The 27,438-nt window shown below is 38.7% G+C and overlaps 1 protein-coding gene across 3 annotated transcripts in view; it reads left to right on the top strand.

The window, feature by feature from the left end:
• The window catches only part of SATB2 (SATB homeobox 2), a 193,590-nt gene that overhangs the window by 144,480 nt on the left and 21,672 nt on the right, over positions 1 to 27,438 (top strand). For all 3 annotated transcript variants that reach the window (XM_040475780.1, XM_040475779.1, XM_040475778.1), the window contains one exon: positions 11,403 to 11,600. In XM_040475780.1, the coding sequence (XP_040331714.1) occupies positions 11,403 to 11,600 (198 nt within the window). The remainder of the gene's footprint in view (positions 1 to 11,402; positions 11,601 to 27,438) is intronic.

Below are 27,438 nucleotides of genomic sequence, written 5' to 3'. Positions count from 1 at the left end.
AACTCTACATAAAGAAAAACATCACATTCAGTATATGTACTAAGATGTTTTCTTCATTTAGTCATGTGCTACCACGTTAACCTTTGCTTTTGTGTCTCTTAAAAATGCCCAGGCACAATTTAGTTGTACATAGTTCTTTTTTTTAAAGCAAAAACTTCTATTTTATGATTGCTTAAGTAATAGCATTCTTATTTTTAAATATTTAGAAAATGAAGAAAAGTATAAAGGTAAAAACATGAATCACCTGTAATTCTACAGTGCAGGGGTAGTTACTATTAACATCTTAATTTTTTTTTAATTTATTTTTTGAGAGAGAGCGCAAGCAGGGGAGGGGCAGAGAGAGAGGGAGAAAGAATCCCAAGCAGGCTCCATACTGTCAGCACAGAGCCCAATGCAGGACTCAAACTTATGAACTGTGAGATCATGATCTGAGCCAAAACCAAGAGTCAGATGTTTAAGTGACAGCCACCCAGGCGCCCCACTATTAACATTTTAGAGTCTTTCTTTCAACGTTTTTATTTATTTTTGGGACAGAGAGAGACAGAGCATGAACGGGGGAGGGGCAGAGAGAGAGGGAGACACAGAATCGGAAACAGGCTCCAGGCTCTGAGCCATCAGCCCAGAGCCTGACGCGGGGCTCAAACTCACGGACCGCGAGATCGTGACCTGGCTGAAGTTGGACGCTTAACCGACTGCGCCACCCAGGCACCCCAGTGTCTTTCTTTCTAATGTGTAGTGTGTGTGTGTGTGGATGTGCACATGCATGTTTATATCCTAATTGAGATCATACTGTACAACACGTAATTGTAAGACAAGTTAAAACTATAATTCTTTTTTTTAAGCCCAGCTTTTCATGTAGGAGAGTAAATTTACAAAGTATAAAATACTACCTTTTATCTCATCATTAGTTTCTTAGCCTTTCAAAAATATCACACAGAGATCAAGGTTTTGCCACTTTGCTCAAAAAGATGTTTGACATTTATCTTAACTTACTACATTCCCTTTATGGGAATGGCTTTACTGGAGCTGGGATATCTCAGGCTATCGGGAGTACATGTTTGGCTGCGCCATCTCTCTGGTATAAAAAGTGACAGGAAGTGGTAGCCATGTGAGTGGGTGGTCTCAGTCTCACTCCTAATGATTTTGCTATCTCCTATTTAGCATGTGAGGCAGGCTAAAACGTGGCATGTAGCCATCCTCAGTAGCTGCCCCTTCCTGCCAGGCTGCTTTCTCAGTAATGCAGTCATATCGACAGCCTATCAAGGAGAACTTTCTACTTTTGTCAATTGTCACTACAATTTCAGGCGTATCCACCAAATTCAAATAGAAAAAAATTAATATATTTACACTACAATTACCATTTGAAAAAAGTTACTATGCCAAGTAGTGAAGAAATTAGATTTCTCAACATTCTCAAATGCCAGATTACAGCAGGCAGTCAACGATGTTTAAGGGTCAAATTGAGCCCTTCATTCTCTGCCTTTTTTTTTTTTTTTCAGAATAATCTCAAAAGATTACATTCTGTTGAGATTGTCAGCAGAAACTCCCTCAAGGTCTCAGTTTTTGTACTAATCTTATAGTATGGGGATCTTTTTACCAACCCACAATTAATTATGTTAATGTTTCATGCTCTAAAAGTAGCTTTTAAGGAAGCCTTTATTTAGATATCAATGAAGATTAATCACAGAGTTCATAGGCAGTTTTTAAAAGTCAGATACCTTTACCCATGGCTCAAGTTTTTGTACAAGTTTTAAGCACATCTTTATCTACTGCAGAAATCCTTGAGTTACATTATTTTTCCAGTTCATGGCATGGCACCTTTGTAAACTTGCTTGTGAAGCAAATCAGGTTGACCTATTAAAACTACTTCTCCAAACTCTTCCAGCCCTCTTACAAAGAGCACATTGAGTTAAATCAGGGTTCTTATAGCTGGAGAATGTTTGTGCCTATGAAGAGCCCCTACCACTTTGCTGTAGAAACTGTGTAATCATCTTCCTTTCACAGGGCCAAGACCAGGGTGAAGCAAGCTGGGTCCTAGGTATAAATGTGAAGGAGGCACACACTTTCAGAGCCGCACTCCTTAAATTTTGTGCATTAGTTGTTTGCTTGCCTCACTCTGGCGCCAGCTCTGATCTTTCAAAAAAAAAACAAATTCTTATTCCCAGTTTCCTCTGTGTCTGGGTTCCCCTCCTCCACCCGCCCACGCACTTACAAATTTTTGAGGCAGTTTGCAAAATATATAGTATTATGTCACAGGTATGTGGAATTTGGACCTGAAGTCAGGGACTTGAAATATGTTGGTTCTTTTCTGCTTGATGTTTTAGCCTAGAACATTTTGCTATTAATACCTTTCTGGTATTTAAGTGGAGAAGTAGAAAATTCTAGATTCATTCATCTTTTTGACAGATATGGATGGCTTTTTCAGGTGCATATTGTCATGTAGGCATGTATGTATGTATGTGTGTACATATTTATATAAAATCATACCACGTCTCCACATTATTATATAGCTTTGTTTCTCCCATGCATCTTTGGCAAGGAGGGAGATTTTATGAAATTCCCCTTTGTCTTGAGTCCTCTGTAACAGAAGTTAAGGAGTTGTTTTGAAATAAAATTTTCATTACTCTCAATTATAGATTCAATCTTTACAAACACATCCATAGAAATGTGAGAGACATGCCCAGAGACAGCTGAAAATTGGTCCCCATGAAAATAGTTTAGAACTTAGTGTACAATTTTGAAAAATACAAAAAGAAGCAGATCATTTTTACTTACCACATTCAAGGTATAAAATAATTAACCTTGAACTGTAACCAAATGCTAAGCACAAACCTTTCTCGGGTTTAGATGACCTCCCCGTCAGGGAGTCACTGAAGCCCTTGACAAGTCTCCCTTGCAGTTAGCCTTTTATCCATTTCAGTTTTCTTGATTAGGTTATCTTGAATCATTAGGGGGTTTATTTATTTTAATAGACACTTATTGGATTCATGAAAAGAGAATTTGGTGACTAAGAAACAAGAGCTGAATATTATCTGGCTCATTTCACACTTCAGAAGAGTCTCAACCAGCTGAAGAGAAATCCTTTCACAGTTACAAAAGTTTGTTTGGGGACTTTATGTGCTTCCATTTAGAAAGCGACTGTCTGTGGTTAATAATATGAATTTTCTTTTGAGACACTCAGAAAACATTTCCTTTTGGTTACATATGCTGACATTTTCTGTATTGAGGATGTGGGTGAGTAAATGGCCTTTTACATTTCTGTGCAAGAAGCTTTGAGTCATTCTCCTAAAGAACTGTTCATTTGCTGACTTATTCATTCATTGGAGTTCCTAGAGGGGCAAAGGCGGGGTGTGGGGGGGGGGGGGGGGGGCCGGGGGGGGGTTCTTACTATTTCTAGGCTGAATTCACTTATCAGCTCTGTGTTAGGCCCCTAGGGCACATTACAACCTAATGACTGTGACAAGGCCCTGTCTTCAAGGCAAATACAACCTTACTTACTTATTTACTTACTTACTCACTTTCTCTCTTTGTAGATCAGACTAGGCTGTAAACTTGTGTTTGTTGCTAAGCAAATGCTGGTTTGTATTTATTCTTAAATATTGTAAAAACTAGGAAAGTTGTCATCAACACTTAAACTTTTTAAAACTTAGACTTTTTAAAGGAAAAAACATGGGGCCTGGGAGAAGTTGGAGTCATTACCAGTGTCCTGGAGTAGGAAAATCACGCAGTACACAGTGACATTTCAGTACCACGGACAGAAACACTGCTCTTCCCTTTTGTTTCCCCTCCCCCATCACTTCAAGGGAAGGTTTGGAGCTTATGGGATTCAAACCCATATCTACTGGGGTCCACACTCAAACACTGGTCATATTATTGTTTTGGGAAAGACCTGCCTGGTTATTTGGACATTCTCAGCCTTTGGTATGCAATTTGCAGAATGTCACTCTGTTGCTGTCTACCTGAAAATTTTAAAACTTTAAAATGTTTTATAAGTAAAATAGATACTGCCCTTCCTCATTCGTTTTTTAATCCAAGAAAGCTGTAAAAAAATTCTCATGTGAATAACAACAATAACAACACACACGGAGAGAAAGGAAAATGGTTAGAATAATGAGAACAGATTTTTTAGAATTATTGATATAGTGTAGTATTTATGATATATGTCATTTTTTTTTTTTTTTTTTGTGAGGATGAAAACTCCTATTGGGTGAAACATATGAATTATGTACTTTACCATTACCAGGTCATTGTGAGTCCTGATTTTACTGTTGGGGAAAAAAAAAATATCTAGGCTAGGATAAGTGATGTTGACTTTATTTATCATAGTTTTTTCTCAAAGGACTTCTTGTTAGACACGAATGAGGGAGGAAGGAAGGGAAAGAAAAGGGGCACCAGGATGGCTCAGTTGATTGAGAGTCTGACCCTTGGTTTCAGCTCAGGTCATGATCTCAGGGTTTGTGGGTTTGAGTCCCGTGGAGGGCTCTGCCCTGATAGTGTGGAGCCTGCTTGGGATTCTCTTTCTCTCCCTATGTCTCTGTCTGTCCCTTTCCCACTCACACTCACTCTTTCTCTCTGAAAATAAATAAACTTTAAAGAAAAAAGAAAGAAAAGTTAATTGTCATATCATTTAGAAGCTTTCTTTAGCTCCCATGGCCCATACGATTAAGATGAAATTTCTTTGCATGTTATTCTTTATAATCTGTTTCTAGACTGCAAAGTTGCTTCTGATTCCTGGGGTGTGATAATTTTCTAAATCCATGCATTTGCTGGTAATGTTATCTCTTCTGATTACTTCCTCTCCCCACCTAGTGAAATCCATCTTTATCTTTCAGGCTCCACCTTTCATGTCATATTCTCTATGATGATATTTTTCCTGAGCTTCATAGTCCAAATACTCACTTCCTTGCTGGTGATCTCAATTCACCTTTTTAATAAAAGTAATCAAGACAAATGATGTATGTAACATACCAGCACATTGTATGGCACATAGTAGATGGGTGCTCGCTATAAGATTACAAACTGAATTAATATTCTGAGAGACCTGTCATTATTTGCATTTATATATTATATATAACACATTAATATATAATGTAAATTGGATCATCCCATTTTTATTGTATTCATGCATTAGAGATGGGAGAACAATCTTCAGAACATTGACAGGGTAACTTCAGAGAAATAGTGCCCCTCTTCAACGATACCTCTTTGAATTTGAGGCTGTAAAACATGCCAGTAGGCTAATTTCTATGCACTCAGCTAATTTCAGTACATCTAATAAGCATTTATAAAGTGTCTTTTTTGTGTAAGGATCACACTGCTCTGAAAATGCTAAAATGAGCCAGAAACCAACTTTTTCCCTCCGCCCCATCAAGAAGCTGACAATTCTTTTTTTTCTTTTTCTAATTTTTTAACATTTATTTATTTAAAAAAAAATTTTTTTTAACGTTTATTTATTTTTGAGACAGAGAGAGACAGAGCATGAATGGGGGAGGGTCAGAGAGAGAGGGAGACACAGAATCTGAAGCAGGCCCCCGGCTCTGAGCTGTCAGCACAGAGCCCAATGCAGGGCTCGAACTCACAGACTGTGAGATCATGACCCGAGCTGAAGTCGGACGCTCAACCGACTGAGCCACCCAGGTGCCCCCAACATTTATTTATTTTTGAGAGACAGAGAAAGACAGAGCATGAGAAGGGGGCAGGGCAGAGAGAGAGGGAGACAAAATCTGAAGCAGGCTCCAGGTTCTGAGCTGGCAGCACAGGGCCCGACACATGGCTTGTACTCATGAACTGTGAGATCATGACCTGAGCTGAAGTCAGACACTTAACCGACTGAGCACCCAGGCACCCCAAGAGGCTGACCGTTATCATCATCATCATCATCATCATAATCATCATCATCATCATCAACTTGTAGAAGAGTATAAGCAACATGCTTTGGGGTCATACAGGAGTGACCAAACAGTTCTCACAGATCAGGTGAGGCCTTGTCAGCTGAGCCTTGGCATGTACCTTCTCAGGGGGGACAGAAGGTTGAATATGAGACATTCCAGCCAAGGGAGTAACATGAGCAGTATTAGCTGTGCTCAAAACGCTTATGATTCACTTAGCCTTCCTTCTACCATACTAAAAATGCTAAACCAACTACAGCCAGCCATTGGTTGAAACCAAAGAGAAATCACAGATGGGTAGGTATATACCCCACAGCCCATGCCTGGAGGTGGAATACCAAGTATCTTCAGAGTCTGGGAGTAATTCACCATGGCTGGAGCACAAAGTCAATAGAGAAATTGATAGGAGACGAGACCATGAAGGAAAAATAGGAGCAAATGACGGTTCTTATTGTTGCCTTTTTAAATGCTTTTTGAATTGGGAAATAGGGATGTCTCATTTAAGTAGATCTTTAATTAAAACTGTCCATTCACTAAAAGATAAACTATGGGATTATTCATCTTTTAAAAAGAAACAATGGCACATTCCTTCAAGTAGTAAAGATTCCTAATACATTTACAACATGATTTGCTTTGTAAATTTAGATTGGCAGGCAACTTTTCCGGAACATATGGATTGTAAACAAACTATATCTTGAATGGTATGAGTGTCTCCTCACCTGCATAGTTGGAAAGGGTGGTCAGAGCTGTGTTTTTGACTGAAGGAAACATTTGTTTAAGAGGCTGATTAGATGGCTAAAATGAGATGTTATAGATACTTATGCATTGAATGCTTGGGAACTCTTTAACCATTGATTACAAGGATGCAGACTTTAAACTTCTATTCCTTCTCTGGATTCAGAGTTTGAAGGTAAAAGAGTTTTAATCATAAATTCCTTGTCATCATTACACTTAGACTCCATGGATATTTTTCTACGTAGGTTTTTTTTGACATTTTTTGTTTTTAACAAATTTTTTAGAGTCACAGAAATGTTGTAAAATAGTGCAGTTTCCATATAACCCTCACTTCCTCTGTTGTTAGCATCTTACGTCACCACAGTGCAGTTATCAAAACCAGGAAATTAACATTGTTTTAATACCATTAACTAACCTAAAACGTTTATTCTAATTTCAGTAGTTTTCCCACTAATATCCGTTTTCTGTGCCAGGATCCCATCCAGGAATCACACTGCATTTGGTTTTTATTTCTCTTGAGTTTTCTGGAGTCTGTGGCCATTCCTCGGTCTTTCCTTTTTCTTTTCTTTTTTTTTTAGTTTATTTTTATTTATTTTGAAGGAGAGAGATACAGCATGAGCAAGGTGGGGGGCAGAGAGAGAGGGAGACAGAATCCCAAACAGTCTCCTCGATGTCAGCTCAGAACCTGATGCAGGGCTCAAACTCACGAACCTGTGAGATCATGACCTGAGCCAAAACCAAGAGGTGGATGCTTAACCGACTGAGCCACCCAGGCGCTTCTCTTTTCTTTCTTTCTTTCTTTCTTTCTTTCTTTCTTTCTTTCTTTCTTTCTTTCTTTCTTTTTTTTAATGACAGTGCCACTTTTGAAGAATACTGATATGTTATTTTGTTGAACGTCTCTCAATTTGGGTTTGTCATGATTCAACTGGGGTTATGCATTTTTGGCAAGACTTCTGCAGATACTGTGTTGTGTCCTTTGGAGTGCGTCATACCACAGGGTTCATGATGTCCATATGTTATCACTGGTGATGTTGCCCTTAATCACCCGCTTAAGGTGGTTTCTTTATACTTTAACCCTGATGGCTAATTATTATCTGCTATTTCTGACAAATAACAAGGTAACAGACCATGGAATGTGGAGCTGGAAAGGGAACTTAGAGACCATCTTTTGTAAACCCCTCCTTTTGCGGTTATATTCCAGAAGCTGTAAGAGGGTAACCACTTGCCCAACGGTAACCCAATCATTTAATGTCAGACCAGGAACTTAGCAGTTAGTCTCAGGGCTCAAAGTTGAAAATTCTCTGAGCTTCCTGGCCGTAACTCACTTTTTAGCCTCAGTTTTACCATACTAGAAAGGCTAACCTGACTATATGAATATGTAACTAACCTTTGGTCAGAATTTACAGCCAGACTAAAAGAGAAATTACAGATAGGTATATACCTGCAGTTCATGGTGCCTGCTCCCAGTGCTGACCAGGACTGGAAATCAGATAAACTTCTATATCAGCATTTCTGAAATGAAAATAAATCTCCTGGAATTCTCCACACAACACGGCAGGGAATAACAACAAAAAACCTACTTGAGATTTTTAACAGAAAAAGGAGATTTGTTTATTAATAATTCATGAGTTCCCATTGAACATGCACGACAGAAACAGTGCTATTCAATAGAGAATACTGTCATCTGTCACTGTTTTATTTGACATTTACACTTTTTTTTTCCCTGATACTGCAAAACTTTCTTGGATGGCATGCAAAAATTATATAAATGAAAAAAAAAATCCCAATGTGGGGACTCTTTATCTCTTCTGTGGTGGGTTCACTCACAGTTTCATACATGTGTGTTCATGCAGCAACATGGCACTTTCTCACACATTCATTAGCCACTAAACAAGCTAATAAGAGACCCCCATTGAGAAAACAGAGATAGGCATCCCGAATGGGTCAGTGGAAGGATCAAGTAAATAAAAAGATGGAGGGTGAGATGGGAAGTGGGGAGGGAGAATAGATTTTCGGAAGGTAAGGCTACAAATACGTGGAATGAGTGGTGAGCCAGAGCAAAAGGAAAGTAAATTATGGCTGCTGTGAAGAAAACTGACACACATAGATGGCCATTTCAAATGCAAAATAAATATTTATAAATGGCATTACAGGAGCCCCACTAGTAGGGGATATCGGCGTTCAGTGGAACAGCAAGTCAGAGTTAGGAGCACCTTGCAGTTTTGTGCTACTGTAAGGCTCTCGACAGTCTTTCTGCTCTGTAGGTTAGTTATTATTTATAAAAATCACAGAACCAGCTGATACATTCATAAGCTAATTATTGAAGCAGCTGGGTACACATGGTGCAATATGTCCAAGGCTGTGAAGTATCACAGATTTCTTGGGGCCTGCTGTGGTGGGGGTGCACTGTGGAAGGCTCCATCCCTTAATCTGATCAGCCAAGCAAACACTTTGTGGGGAAACTAGATTAATAACCCTCTAAATACCATGAATGTGCTTCATCTTCAAAACCGGGTTCCCTTAAACATGCTGTTAGCTCAGCTCCATCAGGGATTTGAGGAAGTTCTCTGGTTCCCTAAGAACAGGGTCTTGTTGGCTACCTCCCTGTGCCAGAAATTAATTTGGTTTGCTTATGCCTGCACACATGATCACACTTGTGTCTAATCTGCTCCCTAATAGCTTCAAGGTCAGGACCTTGCATGTCAGTGGGCAAATTGAGCACCACACTTCTTAAAGACTGATGGCAGACAGCACACAGTCCATAACGAGGCCTGTAGTTTGTTCTAAGTGATTGTAATGAGTGCAGATTATAACAGCGCATATAAATCAAATGCAGCAATGAATGTTGTGCGAGACATTCCGAGTATCATAAGTGGAGATACCACTCAGATGTCACCTGTCTCCTTTCAAGCTGCAGCTTCCCACAATGCAATTCACTCCTCAGGCGGAACAGCAGGTGCTGTGTCCTCCTTAAGGTCTGGGTATCTCAGAACTTCATCTTTTAACAGATGTAGGTTTTTGTTTTTATTTTCTGTTAAATGATTGGTCTCTATGCTATAGCCTCCCCTGGGAGATGTTAAACATACCTGTTTGAAACATTTGAAAGAGTTCGGTTGGAGACTCAGATCTGTATAGAGATAGAGAAATAGGAGCTCAGTTTTCCACAGATGGCTTATTTTCCATTTCAAGAATTCTTTCCTTTGTACAAAGAAACCCTTGAGGAAACACTTTGGGACTAGGAGATTTTTTAAAAATATAGTTTATTTCCTGATAGGGATAAAAAATTTAATTGTCTTCAGTTTTCATACACGTTGCACCTTGAAAATCAGCATTTACCTGTCTCTCAATTGACTTGGAAGAAATCTATGGAAATACTTGGAAAAACATTTCCAAGCAAATGATTCGATATCTTGTTTTCATTCTTCCTAACCCTCTAACTCTCCCCAGCTCCCAGTTTATTGCAAGAAAAGATCAGGTCTGCGCAAATGTGGCCTCTCACTTGTAAAAACAAGGCAGTGTTGTGTTACAGATTAGTTTATAAATCCCCAGTGGCTTCACAGTTCAGTGCCTACAGCTGCTGCAGATGGGCCTGGGTTTTTGTCTCTTCGCGGTGCTGCAGCCGGCAGTTGAAGGAGAAAATGGAATGATCAGGTTATTAACATGGAGGCCGCGAGGAAGAGGCTGCACAATGAGAACAGCTGGTGTTGCTGTCTTGGCTGATGCAGCGGAGATAATCAAATCTTGCCTTTTTTTGGGTAAAGGCAGAAGACACAGTGGAGAGTTAGACAAACAACAGCTTACGATATTATATGGGGTTTTTATAATGCATGTCAGGAACTTTCATTGGCTTACAAGTTATGATATAGAATTTGTTGGGATTTGGGATTTAATTTTTACAAAGTCATTTGTGTTTCTTTATGCACCTTTTCAGAAAAATTCTTACTCTTTTGCAAGAGGCGTGATGTGGGACAATTCTTGTTTTTAAAATTAGCGATGTAGCTTGGAAATGATGGGTTAGAAAGCTACTGGGTAAAATATTTTGACATGAGTCAGTGAGCGATGTTGACAGCATCCTCTGTATTATTTTCATATAATCCATCATTATTTGCATTACATTTTCTTTCTCGTGCAGTTTCAAGCGAGAGAACATCCGGATGCCAGAATTGGGAGCACATTTGCAGGTGTGACCCGACCAACTGCCTACCTTCCTGCAGGTGTGGCTGTGGCGGGACGGTGATGGTTAAGTGGGCCTAGGGCCCAAGGCATTCAGAGACTGAAAACACATAGAACTTTTTCATTCTCGCTAAGGTTGTTGTTTTTATTTTGTGGAGTTATTGATAATTCTAAGACTATTTCCTTCCTAGAGAATTCGGTGCTATTTACACTTAAATGTTTCTCCTTCTTTAGAATTCACTATGTTGTCAATACATATTTGTTCATTTTCACATTTTTCTTAGAATGGAAAGTATCCAATTGGGCAGTCTTTAAAAATTGTAGCTGATCAACATGAAATGAATTTTTTTTTTTTTTTTTTGAGAATCAGATGACTGTAATCTTGCTTGAGTATCTTTTACAAAAAGGAACTGTAAATTAGTTGAAAATATTCAGTAGGAAGGGTGATAAGATCATTAACAAGAATGAAGATTTTGGGGCATTGGTGTAACCACCTGTGTGGTCATTGGTTGGTTCTTCAGAGTTGTCAGACTGTGACCTCAGTCAGGCTATCCTCTGCTGCTCTGCACCCTACACATTAACTCAAGTGGCCTTCTCTCCCTCTAGGGCTGGCTGTGTGAACTGCTCCGCTGGAAGGAGAACCCCAGCCCAGAGAACCGCACACTCTGGGAGAACCTGTGTACCATCCGTCGCTTCCTGAACCTTCCCCAGCATGAGAGGGATGTGATCTATGAGGAGGAGTCAAGGCATCACCACAGCGAGCGCATGCAGCACGTGGTCCAGCTTCCCCCTGAGCCAGTACAGGTCAGCACCCCTTTCTTCCCCCAACCTGAGCGAGGCTGTTGATGCCAGCAAGTGTCAAGGGTCAAGGGACACGCCATGCCACCTCCCATTGGAAGGTGTCTCCTGCCATGTCCCTGAAGATGGGGCACCCTGTTCTCACATTGGGCACAGTGTGCATGTGTGTGCACGTACACATGTGCACATGCTCATGTGGGGAAAAATGGATGAGTCGAATCCAGAGGCAGCTGCTTTCCTGGGTGTGTTTTATTTGTGGGATTGTGAAGCCAGAGCACATGTGGCAAATTCAGTCTCCCAATCAGGAAACAGAGTTCATAGTTTCTATCAGCTTGTTTATTTTTTTAAAGAAAAAAAATCTGAAGTAGCTAATAAATTAATCTGAAATCCCTCAAGGGATGGTTGATTAGGCTGAGGAAAAGAAATATATCCACCTGAGCTAGAAAATACCAGTGAACTCGACTGAACCTTTGAGAAATTATGATAGGTTCTTAGTATTTTATGATGAGTCTTTGCTGTTTTTGGTTTCCTCTCTGTTAGCAATCTGTGTTCACTTGGGTTGCATGTTTTGTTTGGTTAGTATTTACTCTCTTTGAGAGAAATAATATTTCTTTCTGAAAGCAGTTGAGTTTAGCCACTGAGTCTTGCTGCAGTCTAGAATCAGTAACTTTTAGAAAGAAATATTAACTAGGATAATATCCCAAGGTCTGACCCCTTTGAGTTTGGCCACAAATTTTTGTAGGTTTTGAGATTTGTCCTATTGTCCACTATCACAGTCTCAAACACCACCAAAGAGGACCCTGCAGGGTTTCTGTCTGAACCTCCTTTTGTGTAGCAAGAAGAAAGCAGGAATGCATGCCTGTGTGTGTGGAATGGAAGAGAAAATGAGGAGAATGAAGGAAGCATGGAGTGTGTTTCTTGATCAAGATATCAAAGGAGAGGTGGTCAAGGACTTGGCAAAATGCTCTACCCTGAGGTCTCCTTGACTCCTTTCACCTCAATTCAATCTCACATGCCTGGAGGAGAAGCCAGAAGTCAACGGGTCCATTATATCACTTATCATCCCAATACTGACATCTCAGTCAGTGCTTTCATGCTGTCATTGGTCATTTTCCAAAGTCACAGAGTGAATTGCCCAAATGATTAGACTCATGAATTTGTACTAGAAGCACCTGGAAGCAGCCTCTTAACATGGTCACAGTGAACTCAGAGCAGGTGGGTGATAAGAATACACAGCTAAGTGGTGAAGCCCGCTGTCCTGGTCTTAGACTTGGGCTGGGGGCAACTCATTCCCTGGAGGTGAGCCCCAGGGCTTACCCTTCAGGACCCACCTTCCCCTTTCCCTGTCTTGTCCTTTCCTGGCAGAGGCCTTGTCCAAGCACCAGGGTACCTTCCTATAGATAATTAGACAAATATTCTAAGTCACACAAAGCAGTGGTTTTTAGATTTTGAGATTTAGTAGAAATTAAAATTAAAGAGGAAGCCAGTAAAAGTTCACCAACCTTGTCTTTTGAAAAATACATTCACTTGAAAAATTCAAGGGAAGCTCCAATTTATTATCCATATCATTTTATAAAGTAAACTTTTTAATGTCAACAAATTAATGAAAAGGGTAGCCTCAGAACAAAAAAAAAATCTTACAAACTGTATAAATTCAGTCATATGAAAAACTTCCTGTCACCCTTGTTTTTCTTGTTTTGATGTGAACTAGTCAAAACTTCTGTGTTGAAGCAACACAGGCCAAGGACTAGCTTCAGGGAACTACCAACTTTGGACTTTTCATTCAGGGTCCGTCTTAGTTCAGTCGAGGTGAAGTAGAAACAGAACAGAAGTGAAAAACTGATTGATTGTAGACACTTATTGCATTCAGTTTTTATCATAAGATAACGGAAATTTAGAGAAATTTGAGATAAAAATTCTAAAACCATTATAATTAAGGATCTCCCTTCATTTGGGTGATGATTCCTATACACTTCTTTCTCCATTCTTTGTTCAGAAGTTCTCATCTCTATGAGGTCCCTACGCTTAGGTAGCTAAAAGGATATTCAGTATAATATTCTAACTGACCAATTTGAGTAAAGTAAATCTTAGAAGCAGACCGCCAATTGATTTATGAGTTTTATTATCTTTTATGTTAGTATGTCAAAACTAGAGTGTGCTAACAATATTTAATGACTAGGAAAGAGTCAGCTTGTAATTTTCCTGTAATAGCACTTCGCGGCTATTAACATTAAGTTCTGATATCACTAAGAGAATTCACTTATTTTATAAAAGGCTATTCCTATCATTCAGATCTTAGCTAAAGAGTTTACAAATAAGGTAATTTTCTCTGCATTGACTTTGTCTTGGCCATTGATCTTGATCCCATAACTACTATAAAACTCTCCAATACATTACTGTTTGGTTTTGTTTTTTTTTGTGTTTTTTTTTTTTTGACATCGTTCTAGTCTCTCAGTGACACTGCTTTGAAATCCTGCATTTGTTTGTCAGCAAAATACAAAACTTTGGATTAATTTTATATTACAGTCATGGTATAAAAAAATGAAGAAAAATAAATGGAACTAACTGGCAGAACTCCCGAGATTGGAGAATACAGTTGGCACAGCTGCTGTGACTTAGGAGGGACTGTATTTTAAAAGATTTCAAACTATTAAGAAATGTTTATATTTATGAAAAAGCTAAGCCATTGGGCCTAGGGCTATCATTCATTTGTGCCTTTATATCAACTAAAATTTTAGGGAAATATAATTATTTACATGTTTGGGGAATTTTAAAATGCATACATAGGGTAATGCTAGTTTGGTGATGTTACACTTTGTCTAGGCAGAAAATGCACCATCACTAAATCGTTAAGTATAGGTGAAATCAGTGATTATGAAGAGCTCCTGATATACTAATATCATGCAGAAGTCTACTCCACTTGTGGTTATAGAAGGGTGCCATTTAAATTTCTTTATGAGTAGTTAGGGTATACTATTCCTTGATTTTTCTTAAATGGTAAAGATATGACCAATTGTGCATAATTACCCACCAGATTAGTCTGTTGAATTAGTGCCTTATTGATGTACTAGATAAAGGAAGGAGCTTCATATCAGCATTCAGTGCTTTCTGTGATGTGAGAAGTACCTTAGAATCTGAGCCTCTTTGCTCAAGGAAGTGAGGACATTTTTCTTGTCATTTGTTTGCAAATAGTTTACATATTGATAGTCCTATATTGCCTGCAGTTGTGTTTCTTTGTTTTAAGCCACAAAAGGTTTTAAAATTTTAAGCCTACACTTCCACATCAGGAGATTTGACATAAAATCCAGCTTTTGTGTAACAATGCAGAAAATTCAGATCTGACCCACTAGGCCACTTGGCTGGAGCTGATACTCTCTACGCAAGACACACAGTCACTCTCCTGCTGCAAGATCCCCCTTACTCACACTGTGTATGTGCACACACATCCTGTCCACTTGATTCATTTAGACCTTGCTCCTGTCATGTCTGCCCCGGTAAGGCCACCTTGCCTCTGTGACTCCAGCTCTACACCCAAAGGTGCCAAACCAAAGCTGCACATGCCTTTGCCCATGGTTCTGATTTCTTCCATGGTAGCCATTATATGCCATTTATTTTTATAATTCTAATACCTAACAGAATCCTTTGCATGTTTACCAAGAGATGTGTGTTTGATGGAATTTTCCTTCAGAGATGAAGCTAGGTTATAGCTGAGATCAAGTTAGGCTTGGGGCCATTTAGGGGTGCTGTCAGCCCTAAGGCACTGTGGTCCTAGAGAAGTGAGGTTAGGAATCTATACCTCTCCAGGTGAGGTTCAGCTTTGATGTCATATGGGATTACCTGTTTTCTTCATATTCTTTCCAGTATTCTAAGCCTCTTCAGAAACTCATTTAAATCTTTGCTGTGGAGGGGCACCTGGCTGGCTCAGTCTGTGGAGTATGTGACTCTTGATCTCAGGGTCGTGAGTTCGAGTCCCACACTGGGACTACTAGAGATTACTTAAAAAAAAAAAAAAAAAAAAAAAGTCCCTGCTGTGTAAAAGGTCACTTTTCAAGCCCTGAACACATGTTGTAAACGAGATCTGTCCATCTTTATCATGACCCTCAGGAGGGGTAATATTGCTTTAGGGAGTGAAAATGGATTCTTGGGGAGCATAGACATCTTCACTTTACAATAGTTTGTGGCCCTCCCAAGGGACACAGTAAATAAAGAGATATTCAGCATATCCCTGAATATTCCATGAATCAGGGGAGATGATTGGGGGGTTGGGGGAATGCCTAAGAAGTTTCCTTCAGTGGTTAATAATGAAAAAAAAAAAAAAGATTGTGAAATACTGATATACATAATGTTTTCGGTCCTTGTATAGATAGGTGAGAAGACCAATATAGGTGAGATGACATGGGAAAGTAAAACATTCCATGAAAAAGATGAAATATATTCCACTTTTTCATACCAAAAGGTCAGAGACAAAATTATTTCTTATGGTTATAGTGATTTTCCCCCTAGTGGTTATTATGACCTGAGGCCCTATAGTGAATGGATATCCTCAACTTAAAATCAAAAACTAGTTAGGTCAGGGTATTCTTTATTACCAACTCCATTTTACAGTTGGAAAGACTAGAGCGGAGACATTGAACCTTGCTCGCCAGCTGAATGGAAACACAGGCATTTTTGGCATCCAGTGTTTCCTCTGACCACACTCCCCCTTTAATGCAGAAAGAAGAAAGGACATTGCTCATGCTATGACTAGGTCACTGAGTGGGGTTGATTGGGGAACATTTGCCAAATTGTTCATGTCTGTGTAGTTTGTGCTTTATTGCTTTATTATATTTCCACCACAGTGTTTCCATGGCTTATTTTGTAAGTTCAGGAATTCTGAGCTTGCTGCTGTGTGGTTTCCTGACAAGGAATTGTTTTAAAATTCCATGCAATACACTGAGTAAGAATATGAGACCTGGTGGGTGACAGCTGACACCAGTATTGTACCTCTGCTTGTCTGGATTGCTACCCACTCAAGAGAATTCTCAGCATTTTCGAAGCCAACAATCCCTTGTCATTGGTATTAACCAGTGGTTCTCAACCAGCGGTGAATTTGCCGTTCATGGGATATTCGGCAGCATCTGGAGACATTTTCGGTTATTATAACTTGGAGATGCTACTGGTATCTACTGGGTGGGGGCCAGGAATGCTGCCGTCTACCCTGCAATGCACAGAACAGCCCCCTAAAACAAAGACCTATCTGTGAACAGTGTCAGTAGTGCTGGGGTGGGGACACTCTGGAATAGATAGACCACTCATTGCCTAACACCATAAGATAAAGCAAACAGGCAAAACTATAAGTACCTATGAGTATACTTGATTCTGTGTTTCCTGTATTAAATCCAGGAATAATAATAATAACAATGAGGATGATGATGGTGTCGGTGATGGTTCTGATTCTTCCTTGGCAGCAGTTAGCCTCTTTGGGTGTGAGGCTCTCAAAATGTGAGATTTGTATATGTCTTCTTTTAACCTTATGGAAAACCAAAGAGGAAGGTGGTTTTTGTCTACTCTCACATGTAAAAAACTGGAGCATAGAGAAGTTAAGTAACGTGCTCAAAGTGAGACCTTAATTCCACACTTGTCTGACTTGTATCTGTGTGCTGGAAGGAACTGCCAACACGCAGCAACCAGCATCCCCTGAACACATATTGTTAGGTGTCTGGTATTAGGCAAAGCCGTTTATGTATACCATTTAATTTCTAAGCATTCTACTGAATAGATTTAGTTTTGTGAGCTTTCTTCTTTATGGGAAACTTAACACAGTGAAACCTATAACTTACTAGTGTGATGTCACAGAACTGATGTGACTGAAATTTGCAGTTTTCATCAGCTGTTTTGAGATAGCTTTATTTAGAACATGACTCTCAATGCTAATGTGTAAGTGTACTTGAAATCTATCTTTAAGCTGTGTGAATTCAATCATGCCTTTCTACTCCGTCTGTATGGGCCATAACTTGCTTTCTGAATTTGCTTCCAAAAGAACAACTTCTACAAAATAAGTAGGCTAATTAATTAACCAGTTAAGGATGTTTGCAAGTTCTCTAGCCAGGTTGCTAGAATTTCTCCCCTCTTGGGTTCCTTACAAGCTGCTATTCAAGGGGTGCTAAAGGCGGCCCAGAGTTCTGAAACCCTACTGTAGGCCTGAGGACAGATGAACATGAACACTCCACCATTTTTAATGACATACTGCAGCAGTTGGTTCTAAGTAGTTCCTCCCTTGGGAGAACTTTTGGAGTTTCTTAACATCCATGAGGAGCCACACTGACTTTTTTCATATTAACATTATGTCATCCTGCATGTATTTATTCAACTTGAAGAGCATTTTTTAGAAGTTTTTAATCATTTATTTTGAGAGACAAAGAGAGAGAGAAAGCACAAGCAGGAGAGGAGCAGAGAGAAAGGGAGAAAGAAAATCCCAAGCAGGTCCCACACTGTCAGCACAGAGCCTGATGTGGGACTTGAACCCATGAACCATGAGATCATGACCTGAGCTGAAATCAAGAGTCAGATGCTTAATCAGCTGAGCCACCCAGGCGTCCCTCAACTTGAAGAGCATTCTAGCTTTTTACCGTGTTCAAAGTTTTCAATTTGCCATTCAGGAATATAAAGAGATTTGGAGGTCATTTGCAACCAATTTTTTTATTCTAGATAAAAGGACATTTCCATCTTGAGACCATTTCTTTCAAAATATAGTGGAAAGGTTTCTTTCAGCAATAATGTCAGAAAGTTGAAGAAGCTCATTAGAGTTGGTAGCTAAGCGAGTAGATTAGACATTACCTATGGCCTTGTTCTTTTCTAGAGGTTTAAGTAAGTTCGTTGCCTGCTTTTTAAAAGTTTCTTAAAGTTTTGGTTTTGTGTGGTGTGTGGGTGTGTGTGTGTGTGTGTGTGTGTGTGTGTGTGTTGCAAGACAGAAATTCTGGCTTAATTTTTGGAGATCTATTAAGGGAAATTGACAGTGATAGAACTTCCTGAAAATTCAGATGTATGGGCTCTGAATGTAGTTAGGTTTCTCGACACCTGGAACTGGGAATTCAGCACTCATGGAAATTCATGGGCTCATCCTCTCCTTTGCTATCCTTTATATAACACACCTCTTCCCCATGTCAGATTCCTTCTGTTGTCAAGCTTTTCTTTCCCATCGTTACCTGATTTATCACTTATATTTTTATCTATTTTATAACTTCTATTTGCTACTCACAGTTTCTCTGAATTATCATTCTGCCTCCTCAGAACTTGACCTGCCCATCCATGACCTCTGCTCTACCTCCTGAGTTTTTTCTATTTATCAAATCCAGCTTTTTTTTTTTTTGCCCACTCTATATTTACTACCACTTTAAAATTTCATAACAAGAGAAATTGACTGGTCCACCTTACCCTCATGAAGGCAAACTGTCTTGACATTTCATTTCCAAATAGTAATACAAGTGCTTAATTTAGAAGGCACTGCGTTTTCCAGGAGGAACTCTGCTTGGGAAAATATTAGAATAAAGTCAAAAGAATGGGAAGTAGAAAGCTAACTGGCTATATACCATCTGTACATGACCTGTGAATGGGTTGCCCTTGGGCCAGAAAGTTAGAGCCTTTTAGTAGATCACAGCTCCTATGACCCTGCATTTCTCAGAGTAGATGGTTGCAGTAATGATTAACAAGTCTCATATGAAATTCTGATATCAAGGGAGATTTATATGACTTTTTAAATGTGAAATGCTATAGACATATAAGCAGTAGGAAACAAATGCCTAAGATTTATTTTAAGTTCTGTGTATACCAAAGTATTATGCCTTTTTATTTTATTGCAGTTTGTCTTACATTTATCATGTGCTTCCTTCCATGCGTTCAGGCACTGTGCTATAGATACTCATAGAAATTAAACGTAGAATTTTATAGTAATCTGGGTCTTCCTGTTTATGTCTTTAAAGTGGGTTCAGCAATTTACTAGGCTTATGATTTTAATAATTGGAGTTAGCTTACTGCTTCTCATTCTTTGTGGGGTTGTTCTAGTGTTTTTGCCAAGCAGAGCTCTCCCTATGAGTGGCTGAACCTTAATAACACACCGCCTTCCAAATTAAATGTCCAGGGTTAGCTACTGGTTTGAAGTGAATTGTCAAACAGCTGGGTTCCCCTTCTTCCAGTCTTTTCCTGCCCTGTGGGGACATAGAGAACCTTGGTCTCTATAGTAGCTTGCTCTTCTATGATTGCTATGTTTCTTTAAATACTAGCCTAATTTTGATATTTTGCACTTTTCAGAGGCACCACAGTCCCTTCAGCTCATGCTGTTGGTTATTGATACAGCCCTTATTTTTTAGATGCTGAAACTGAAGAGAAGGCACTTTGCCTAACACTGCTCGATAGGTAAAGGGAAGAAAAAGGATCGCCCCTGTCATTTCCATTGGTACAATAGCTCCTTGTTGATACAAGTGTCTGCAGTGCTCACACTCAGAAACCACTAAAAGCACTAATGTAAATGATCTCTGTGTCTGTTTTTTTCAAGTTTTGGGACAGCAGGATTCTCTTTGTACACATTGTCATAGTCTTTTTCTTCTGCTGATATTAAATGAAATGAGGTATAATATAAAACCTTTAGCACCTTGGCCAATAATTGATGTTCTTATAGGAAAATTAGACTAAAGATAATATTTTTGAACATAAAGCTTAGTTGTCGTTTTAAAAATATTGCTATGGCATTTGTTAGGAGATATTCTTGCTATTCTACTAGCCAACTCATTGTGACTATTTTTTCCTCCCTCCTTTCTTCCCTCCTACCCTCCTTCTTTTCTTTTCAATAATCTGAAACCCTTTTTTTCTTTCTTTCTTTTTTTTTTTAATCTGAAAGAACACGGGGCAGTGGCTAATTTTGTGAAGGGACAGACTGGTTAAATATGAGCAATGTGGAGCAGACTGAGAAAGAAGGAGACAAAATAAATAGCCTAAGGTAGTGTATTGGAACACATCCTCCCTTCTCCTCCACCCGCAAAAAACAATAAACTTAAGCTAACATTAAGGCACTTGTGGATATCAATATGTCATTGTTCTAATCAAGGGCCTCATTACACTTGATCTGTGAGAAGGAAAATACATTCCTTTATACTTCCGTAGATATCTAGCTAAGTCTGGCTTTTGGTAAAGATGATTAAAATTGTTTGATAAAACTGTTTTCAGGCCTCAAGTTATAGATATGATTGAAAAGTCTGGCTATTTTTATTCTCACATTTTTACTTATTTATTTAACAAGTATTTGTATAGCTCCTTCAGCATGCTAGGTATTAATTCTAGGCACCACGTGTACAACAGTGAATAAAACATATAAAATTTCACACAATATTGAGCAGTTTTCTCCTTCACTCAGAGTTGCATTTTTTTAAACAGATTTCATTTTCCCTCTGGCTACCTTAACTTAATTTAGAATTAAGACTATGATTTAATGGGATCCATAGGTTCTGTTTCTTTCTCTGGTGTTGACTTTGGGTACCGTCTCTTCAACTTTTCCATTTGTTTCCAGAATGTACTGGATAACATATTTAAAACATGTTTAGCTTCTCAGAGATGATATTACCTTAAAAAAAATGGCTTTTTGAAAGTATCAAAGCATATTTTCTGAATCTATTCTCTAGAGTCTGAAGTGATTTACATAGTTCTAGAAAGAATTATATATGTAGATTAGTGATTGAGTGGCATTTTACAATGTGGTTTTGGTGGAAAACGAATGAATAATACGATGACCACTCCTCCTTAATTTCTCCTCGACCACACAGACACACACTTCTTTTTTTGCCCTGGTCATGTTCATTGTCTCTGCCTAGGGCGACTTCTCCAAGTAACAACCCTACTGGCAGTGGGGTGTGGGCTAATTCATTGTTAGTACTTGAACCGAGTCCTTCAACTGAACCGCTCACTGGGCATGTGTTGATAAAGCTGTGGTCTGCGGAGTGTCAAGTGTCTCTTAATAACGAGCTAATGTGGCATAAAACACATACAGTTTTAGGAGCCTGCTTCACATTTTCTCCTTAAATTTTCTACCGGAGTGTTTCTCATTCATAGGTAATTGTTGGTTTGAGAGGTATTCATCATCTTTACAGAGGAAACAGGTATGCACATGTGCAGAGAAGGGCTTCCCCATGTGGATGAAATTCTCCTTATTTGGTCAGAGCAGACGTGCTCATTTCACATACTCTGATTTGGGCCTAATCACTCAAACAAGTTCATAAATCTGGAAGGCAGTTGCAGCTGAAGCAGGGTATGAGGGTGGCCAGGAAAGCCCGGTCCCAGTGGCCTTTTTGAGACTAAGAGGCTTCATGCTGGGAAGCTGATGGAACTGACAAACTTGACCCACAGATACACTAATACAGCCATTTTTATAAGATTTTGGGCTGCCTGATTCAAAAATATTTCAGTAGAAAGTAAAATATCCAAATGAAAGTTAGATTTCTTTTAACCTCCTTTTCTTTCTTTTGAAACATAAGCGATATAAATTGTCAAGGAGCTTATCCAAGTTGATCGAAACCATGGCTCTGCCAGAAGCTTGAGGAGAGGGGGCCCTGGACCGACAGAAGAGCTGGATGTGGATTCCAGGGCCACCACTGGAATTGGAGCACGCTGGTCTTGCAGAGACCACTTAAGTTTTCTGCAAACAGCAACGATCCCAAATCTTTAGGATTGAGATTTACATGAGAAGGGGATTGCATGGAAGGCACCTGAGAAATAATAATGGTATCTGAGCATTATTAGTATGAATAATACTACTCAGAGAGAGAATTCTACTCAGAAGAGTAGTGAATAAGGGTATAATTCTGCTCAGAAGATTTCAGAGTTGAACGAAGGATGATGTCAGCATATGATTCTGTAACTAGCAAGACACGAGAGCGTGCGTTGCCTCTGTTGTGTACACGTTGTACACTTGTTTTGGGGCAGACTGAGAAACTCCGAGCTGTCTGGTTTCACCTGATCTTTCTACGTTTCCAAACTCTTTTTAAAAAGTCATTATAAGTTGCTTGAAAGTAAGTGAGACCTTTTCTTCTCAGGTCTGAATACAATCCCTTCAGGGATTAAAAAATGCAATTGGAGGGGCGCCTGGGTGGCTCGGTCGGTTAAGCGTCTGACTTCGGTTCAGGTCATGATCTCACGGTCTGTGAGTTCGAGCCCCGCGTCAGGGTCTGTGCTGACAGCTCAGAGCCTGGAGCCTGTTTCAGATTCTGTGTCTCCCTCTCTCTCTGCCCCTCCCCTTTTCACGCTCTGTCTCTCTCTGTCTCAAAAATAAAGAAACGTTAAAAAAAAATTTTTTTTTTAAATGTAATTGGATATTACAAATGTAGATTGGTACTTTTTTTTTAAGCTTAAACAAGCAAAAAGACCACTCTGCTTCTGCATAATCTCTGGGAGTTCTGCTGTCCTTCTTATCTTGCAACATGTTAGGATCCACAGAGTTGTGAAGATGCCATGCAGTGATGATGTTTGAGTTTCTTTGGTCTAGTATTAAGCAAGCATCTGCCACATCAGCAGCTCTGTACTGGCCTCCAATGGACTCAAACAAGGGGAAATAAATTTTATCTGATCTTGAGTTGCTTAAAGACCAGCAGGAAAAAGAATATAGACTTTTGCAGAGCAGGCTAGGTAATGATATGTTGAGCAGAGATGCAAAATTCTCTAAGATCTTAGCATACTTTTTAGTGGGTCCTTCATACTGAAAATACTAATGGGTGGTTTTCATGTAAGTGACTCAATTCCTACCATCACTAACTGGAATTCTACCTCTTTCCCTCCCACATATGCAAGTAAACAAGGGTGAAAGTATATACGATTAGTGTCGTTGTAGAAGGAATATAGAATCAACTCTAATTTACCAAAAACAAAAGACAAAAAGTAAAATGCTTATAAATTTTGCTCTTGATGGTACCAAATTATTTGGAGTGCAGGTCACAACAAATGCATAAGTGATGGCCCCATGATTGAAAATCATAGGGTTAAGAATTTGATGATAAATACAACCATTTGATTTTAATTTTGAAAAATCATGATGTCTTGCTTATTACATAATGGTAGAAACAAACAAATTCTTTATTTGAAAGCAGGGCCTTCTGGTTATAATTTTTTAAAACACATTTAAAATAGATGATTGGGATTTGCTTAAATCTGAGTGTAGTATGGCATTAAAGTAAAAAGTTCTCAAAAACTTAAAATATTTCTGTTTGTGTTTGTTACCTGCCAAGACTTCCTATTCACTGTCTCAGGAACTAGAGCATCTTGTAAAGAATAAAAAGTACTTTCTATTTCTGTTTTAAATGAACTGTTTTGATAAAATGGGTAAAAAGATACTGTAAAGCAAAGGGCCCTGCAAGTGGCATAGACTCTAGTCACTGGGACTGGGCATGTGACCTTGGATGATTGGTTTTATCCCTTAGTTTTCTTCTACTTTTTTGTAAACTGTTATAACATGGATTAGGGGATCCCAAAGACTCTTTCTATCTGAAACACTCATTCTATGAGTTGATTTATTTATTTCTGATTCCCATTTGAGTTTTTTAATGAAAATGTAGAAAACAAAAAATAAAGCCATATCACTCCTGGGAGGATCAAATGCGTTTTGGAAAAACAAAGTAGCAACAAAATAACAGATGATGGACACCTTACATCTGCTCAGAGAGATCCAGTTGATTTTCTTATGATTCATAGTTATAGCAATTGCAAGAGAAAGCCAGCCACTGAGTTTTAAACTATTGTAACCAAACCTACCTACCGTGGCTTCTCAGCTGTTTCTATTTAGTGTGGAAATCTAATGTGGCTGAAAACTACTGCTGATTTTTATTAAGTTGAAGTCTGGAACTTCCCCTTGTAATGATAGAAAAGCACAATTTCAATTAAAGGAAAACTGCCAAAGTTCTGAAATTCATTTATTTTATTATTACTCAGTTTAACCCTAGAAATGGGAGATCAAGCAAACTGGATAGATTTGACAGTTCTGAGGTCATAAGTTCAATTTCCTCACAAGTTGTTTCTAGATCTAATTCACTGCAAACCATATAACCCTTCACCTTTTGATATGGAGTCTCTTATTGAATTGTGTGTCACATCAGGATCATCCTAATCACTTTGGGGCTAGGAAAATGACAGGTAAGTAAGGCCAGGCAAAGGAGCTCCAGTGAGCAAGTCTGGGAGGCAGAAAAGGGACAGGTATCACTTTCTATAGCAGACTCAGAGTGTGCTGGAGTAGGTTTGAATTGGCTAGCAGCGCTGATTGTTGAATTTTCAGGAATTTTCAAATTTTGTCTCACCTTTAGTAGAATGGAGCTGGCCATGGTGGGATTATTCACACTATGAGAACAGGCAAATGATCCAACTGGGGCTTTTTTCTCTGGAGAGCCCATTGTTACACATTTACTAGCACAACACTGAAGAGACTCCAATTAACTTTTTTTTTTTTAAAGCCCTGTGGATATCCATGTATTTATTTTTCATAAAGACATACCAAAAAAGCATTGTATGAAAGAAAGGTATTTCTAGAACTGAATGGCTGATTGATAGTATACAGCTCACTTGATCACCCAGATATAAAAAATAGTTTGTTTAGACAGTCGTTTCTACTCTTTCCCCTTCAACAGAGTTAATTTCTTAGATGTGATAAACTGAACGCTTTACTTCAAAATGGGAAGTTAGTTATGTTTTAAAAGGTACTCTAAACTTATGGAGCTGAAATCCATGATGTGAGTTCCTAAAGAAATACATATGGATATGGAAAGATCTTCTTACTTCTATTGTGATCTAAATGAACAGAATGTGCTAAAGTGAGCATATAGTATATAAGTACGATATCTACATGCAAATAATTTTTTAAATATAGTTTTTCTCATTTCAGTGTTTGGACAATTTGTGTCAACAGTATACTCAAAGTGTGGGAAAAGAAGAGTAGAAAGGAGTTATGGTGGACAAATGTCAAATAGTTCCATGTAAGGCATGATTTAAGGGATATACTCTTGAGAGAAATCCTCATTTGAGTTTATGCATCATGTGAAACAAAAGCCTCCCAGAGAGGTAAAGCTAAACTAGTTAAGCAGTGTGTGTAGTTAATACAGTCATGTACTTAGTAATGAAAGGAGAGAAGCAAATTGACGAATTCTTTGGCTTGTAAAACACATCTGGATCAAATGCATCGGTATGTTCTATCAGTTGATGATTCTTTAATATATCTTCATATTAGAACTACTGATGTACCAGGGAAGAAGAAGTTTTCTTGTCATTTTATTTAGAAGAAATCAACCAATTTATTTGGAGCTCCTAGAACAGACGTATTAGAGACAGCAGGCTGTACTTTGATGGTCCCTACATACTTGCGTATATGAAGCAGAATTGTACAATACACTATGTGAACATGTCCTGTCATCTGTGTTCTGTGTTGCCATTATTCACATATAGAATGTGTATGTAATCAGTTCCTATTTTGTGTCGTATTCATCTGCATTTGCAGCATTTCAAAGACTAGTCTGAAACATCTTGGCACAGATGGGAAATGCAGAGTTGCTTTATAAGTTCCAGAACTACAAAGACACAGATCTAACATGTGATATTAATAAATAGCTTGGATGGGGGGGATTAAAAATTAGATTATTTATTTAGAAAGTTGAAAGTCTTCATTTGTGATCATTACTCTGTTCTTGAAAGGAAATAGGTGCTGGGTTTTGTGTTTTGTTTTTTTTCTCCCATCCTCACGTTTCCCTTCTCCCCCTTCCTCATGTTTTGAATTAAAATCTAAAGACAGACTGAAAGAGTGTATATATAACTGCAAGAAGGATGTGGTAAATCATGGCAGTGGTTTGTGATCTCACAGACATGGTGGTGTCAGGAACTAAAGACCAAAGGCGAATCCTCAGCTTCCAATGGATTTACTAGAAATCCCTTACCCTTGTAGCATATCATGGATAATAGCATATCATGGATAATTACATTTTTACAAACGGTAGAGAAAATCATTTTGACACACACACAGTATTTTCCAGCCAGACCAGCTTTTCAATCTTTTACAGCTTTCATGCATTAAGGCTCGTATTTTCTTTGTTTATTTTTAAAATATTATCATTAATAATAGGCTTGTTCTGTGGTCAGCCTCTGAATAGAAGACACTGAGGAAAACCCCTTCTTCCCTGTTGCCCCAAGTCAAACATTCGATACCTTTTCCTTTGTAGAAGTTTGTGCTCTTCATGTTTTTCATTAAGAAAGTTATGGCAGCCAAATTTTCATGGAGAGTTTTAGGAGCTTTGGTCATTTTTCAGCTTATTGCTATGTGTAAAAGAATGAATTATGTTTAGTGGCAAATCACTGAAAAGAAAAAAAATTAGAAAAAGTCATAGAAGAAATACTGTCATCGATTTCTTTCCCACTACTGTGCAGTGGAGTGAATTCTGACTGGATAAACCTAGAAAAGGTCATCCCCATTAACCACTCAGCTGTATCAGAAGTCCAGGGCACAGAAAACATTGGGGGACAATATTCTCCTTTCTTAACCCTTTCGGATCAAATGTGGTATTTCATTTTGAAAATGAAATCCATTCCCCCGAGGCCTTCAAAACTTTAATAATACACAATAAATAAAGTCATATCTAATAACTCAGTGGTTTCATCTGGCACCACCATCATCTTCTAGATGTACAGCAACTGCAGAAACATAAATACTTGCAGGCCTCGAGCGCCCAGTTTCTATTTGCTAAATAAACTGGGCTTGCTTTAAATTCCTCTGTGTGCAGTCATTAATACAATCCACTCTGACAGCATTTAATTAAAGTGCTTTTCTCTATTAAATTCATTAAAAGTCACCCTCCCC

This window comes from Herpailurus yagouaroundi, unplaced genomic scaffold (genome assembly GCF_014898765.1).
Source record: "Herpailurus yagouaroundi ecotype Mexico unplaced genomic scaffold, PumYag 140, whole genome shotgun sequence".
NCBI classification, from domain to species: Eukaryota; Metazoa; Chordata; class Mammalia; order Carnivora; family Felidae; genus Herpailurus; species Herpailurus yagouaroundi.
The sequence above is the reverse complement of the archived record's forward strand: the minus strand, read 5'-3'. Positions and strand labels throughout refer to the sequence as shown.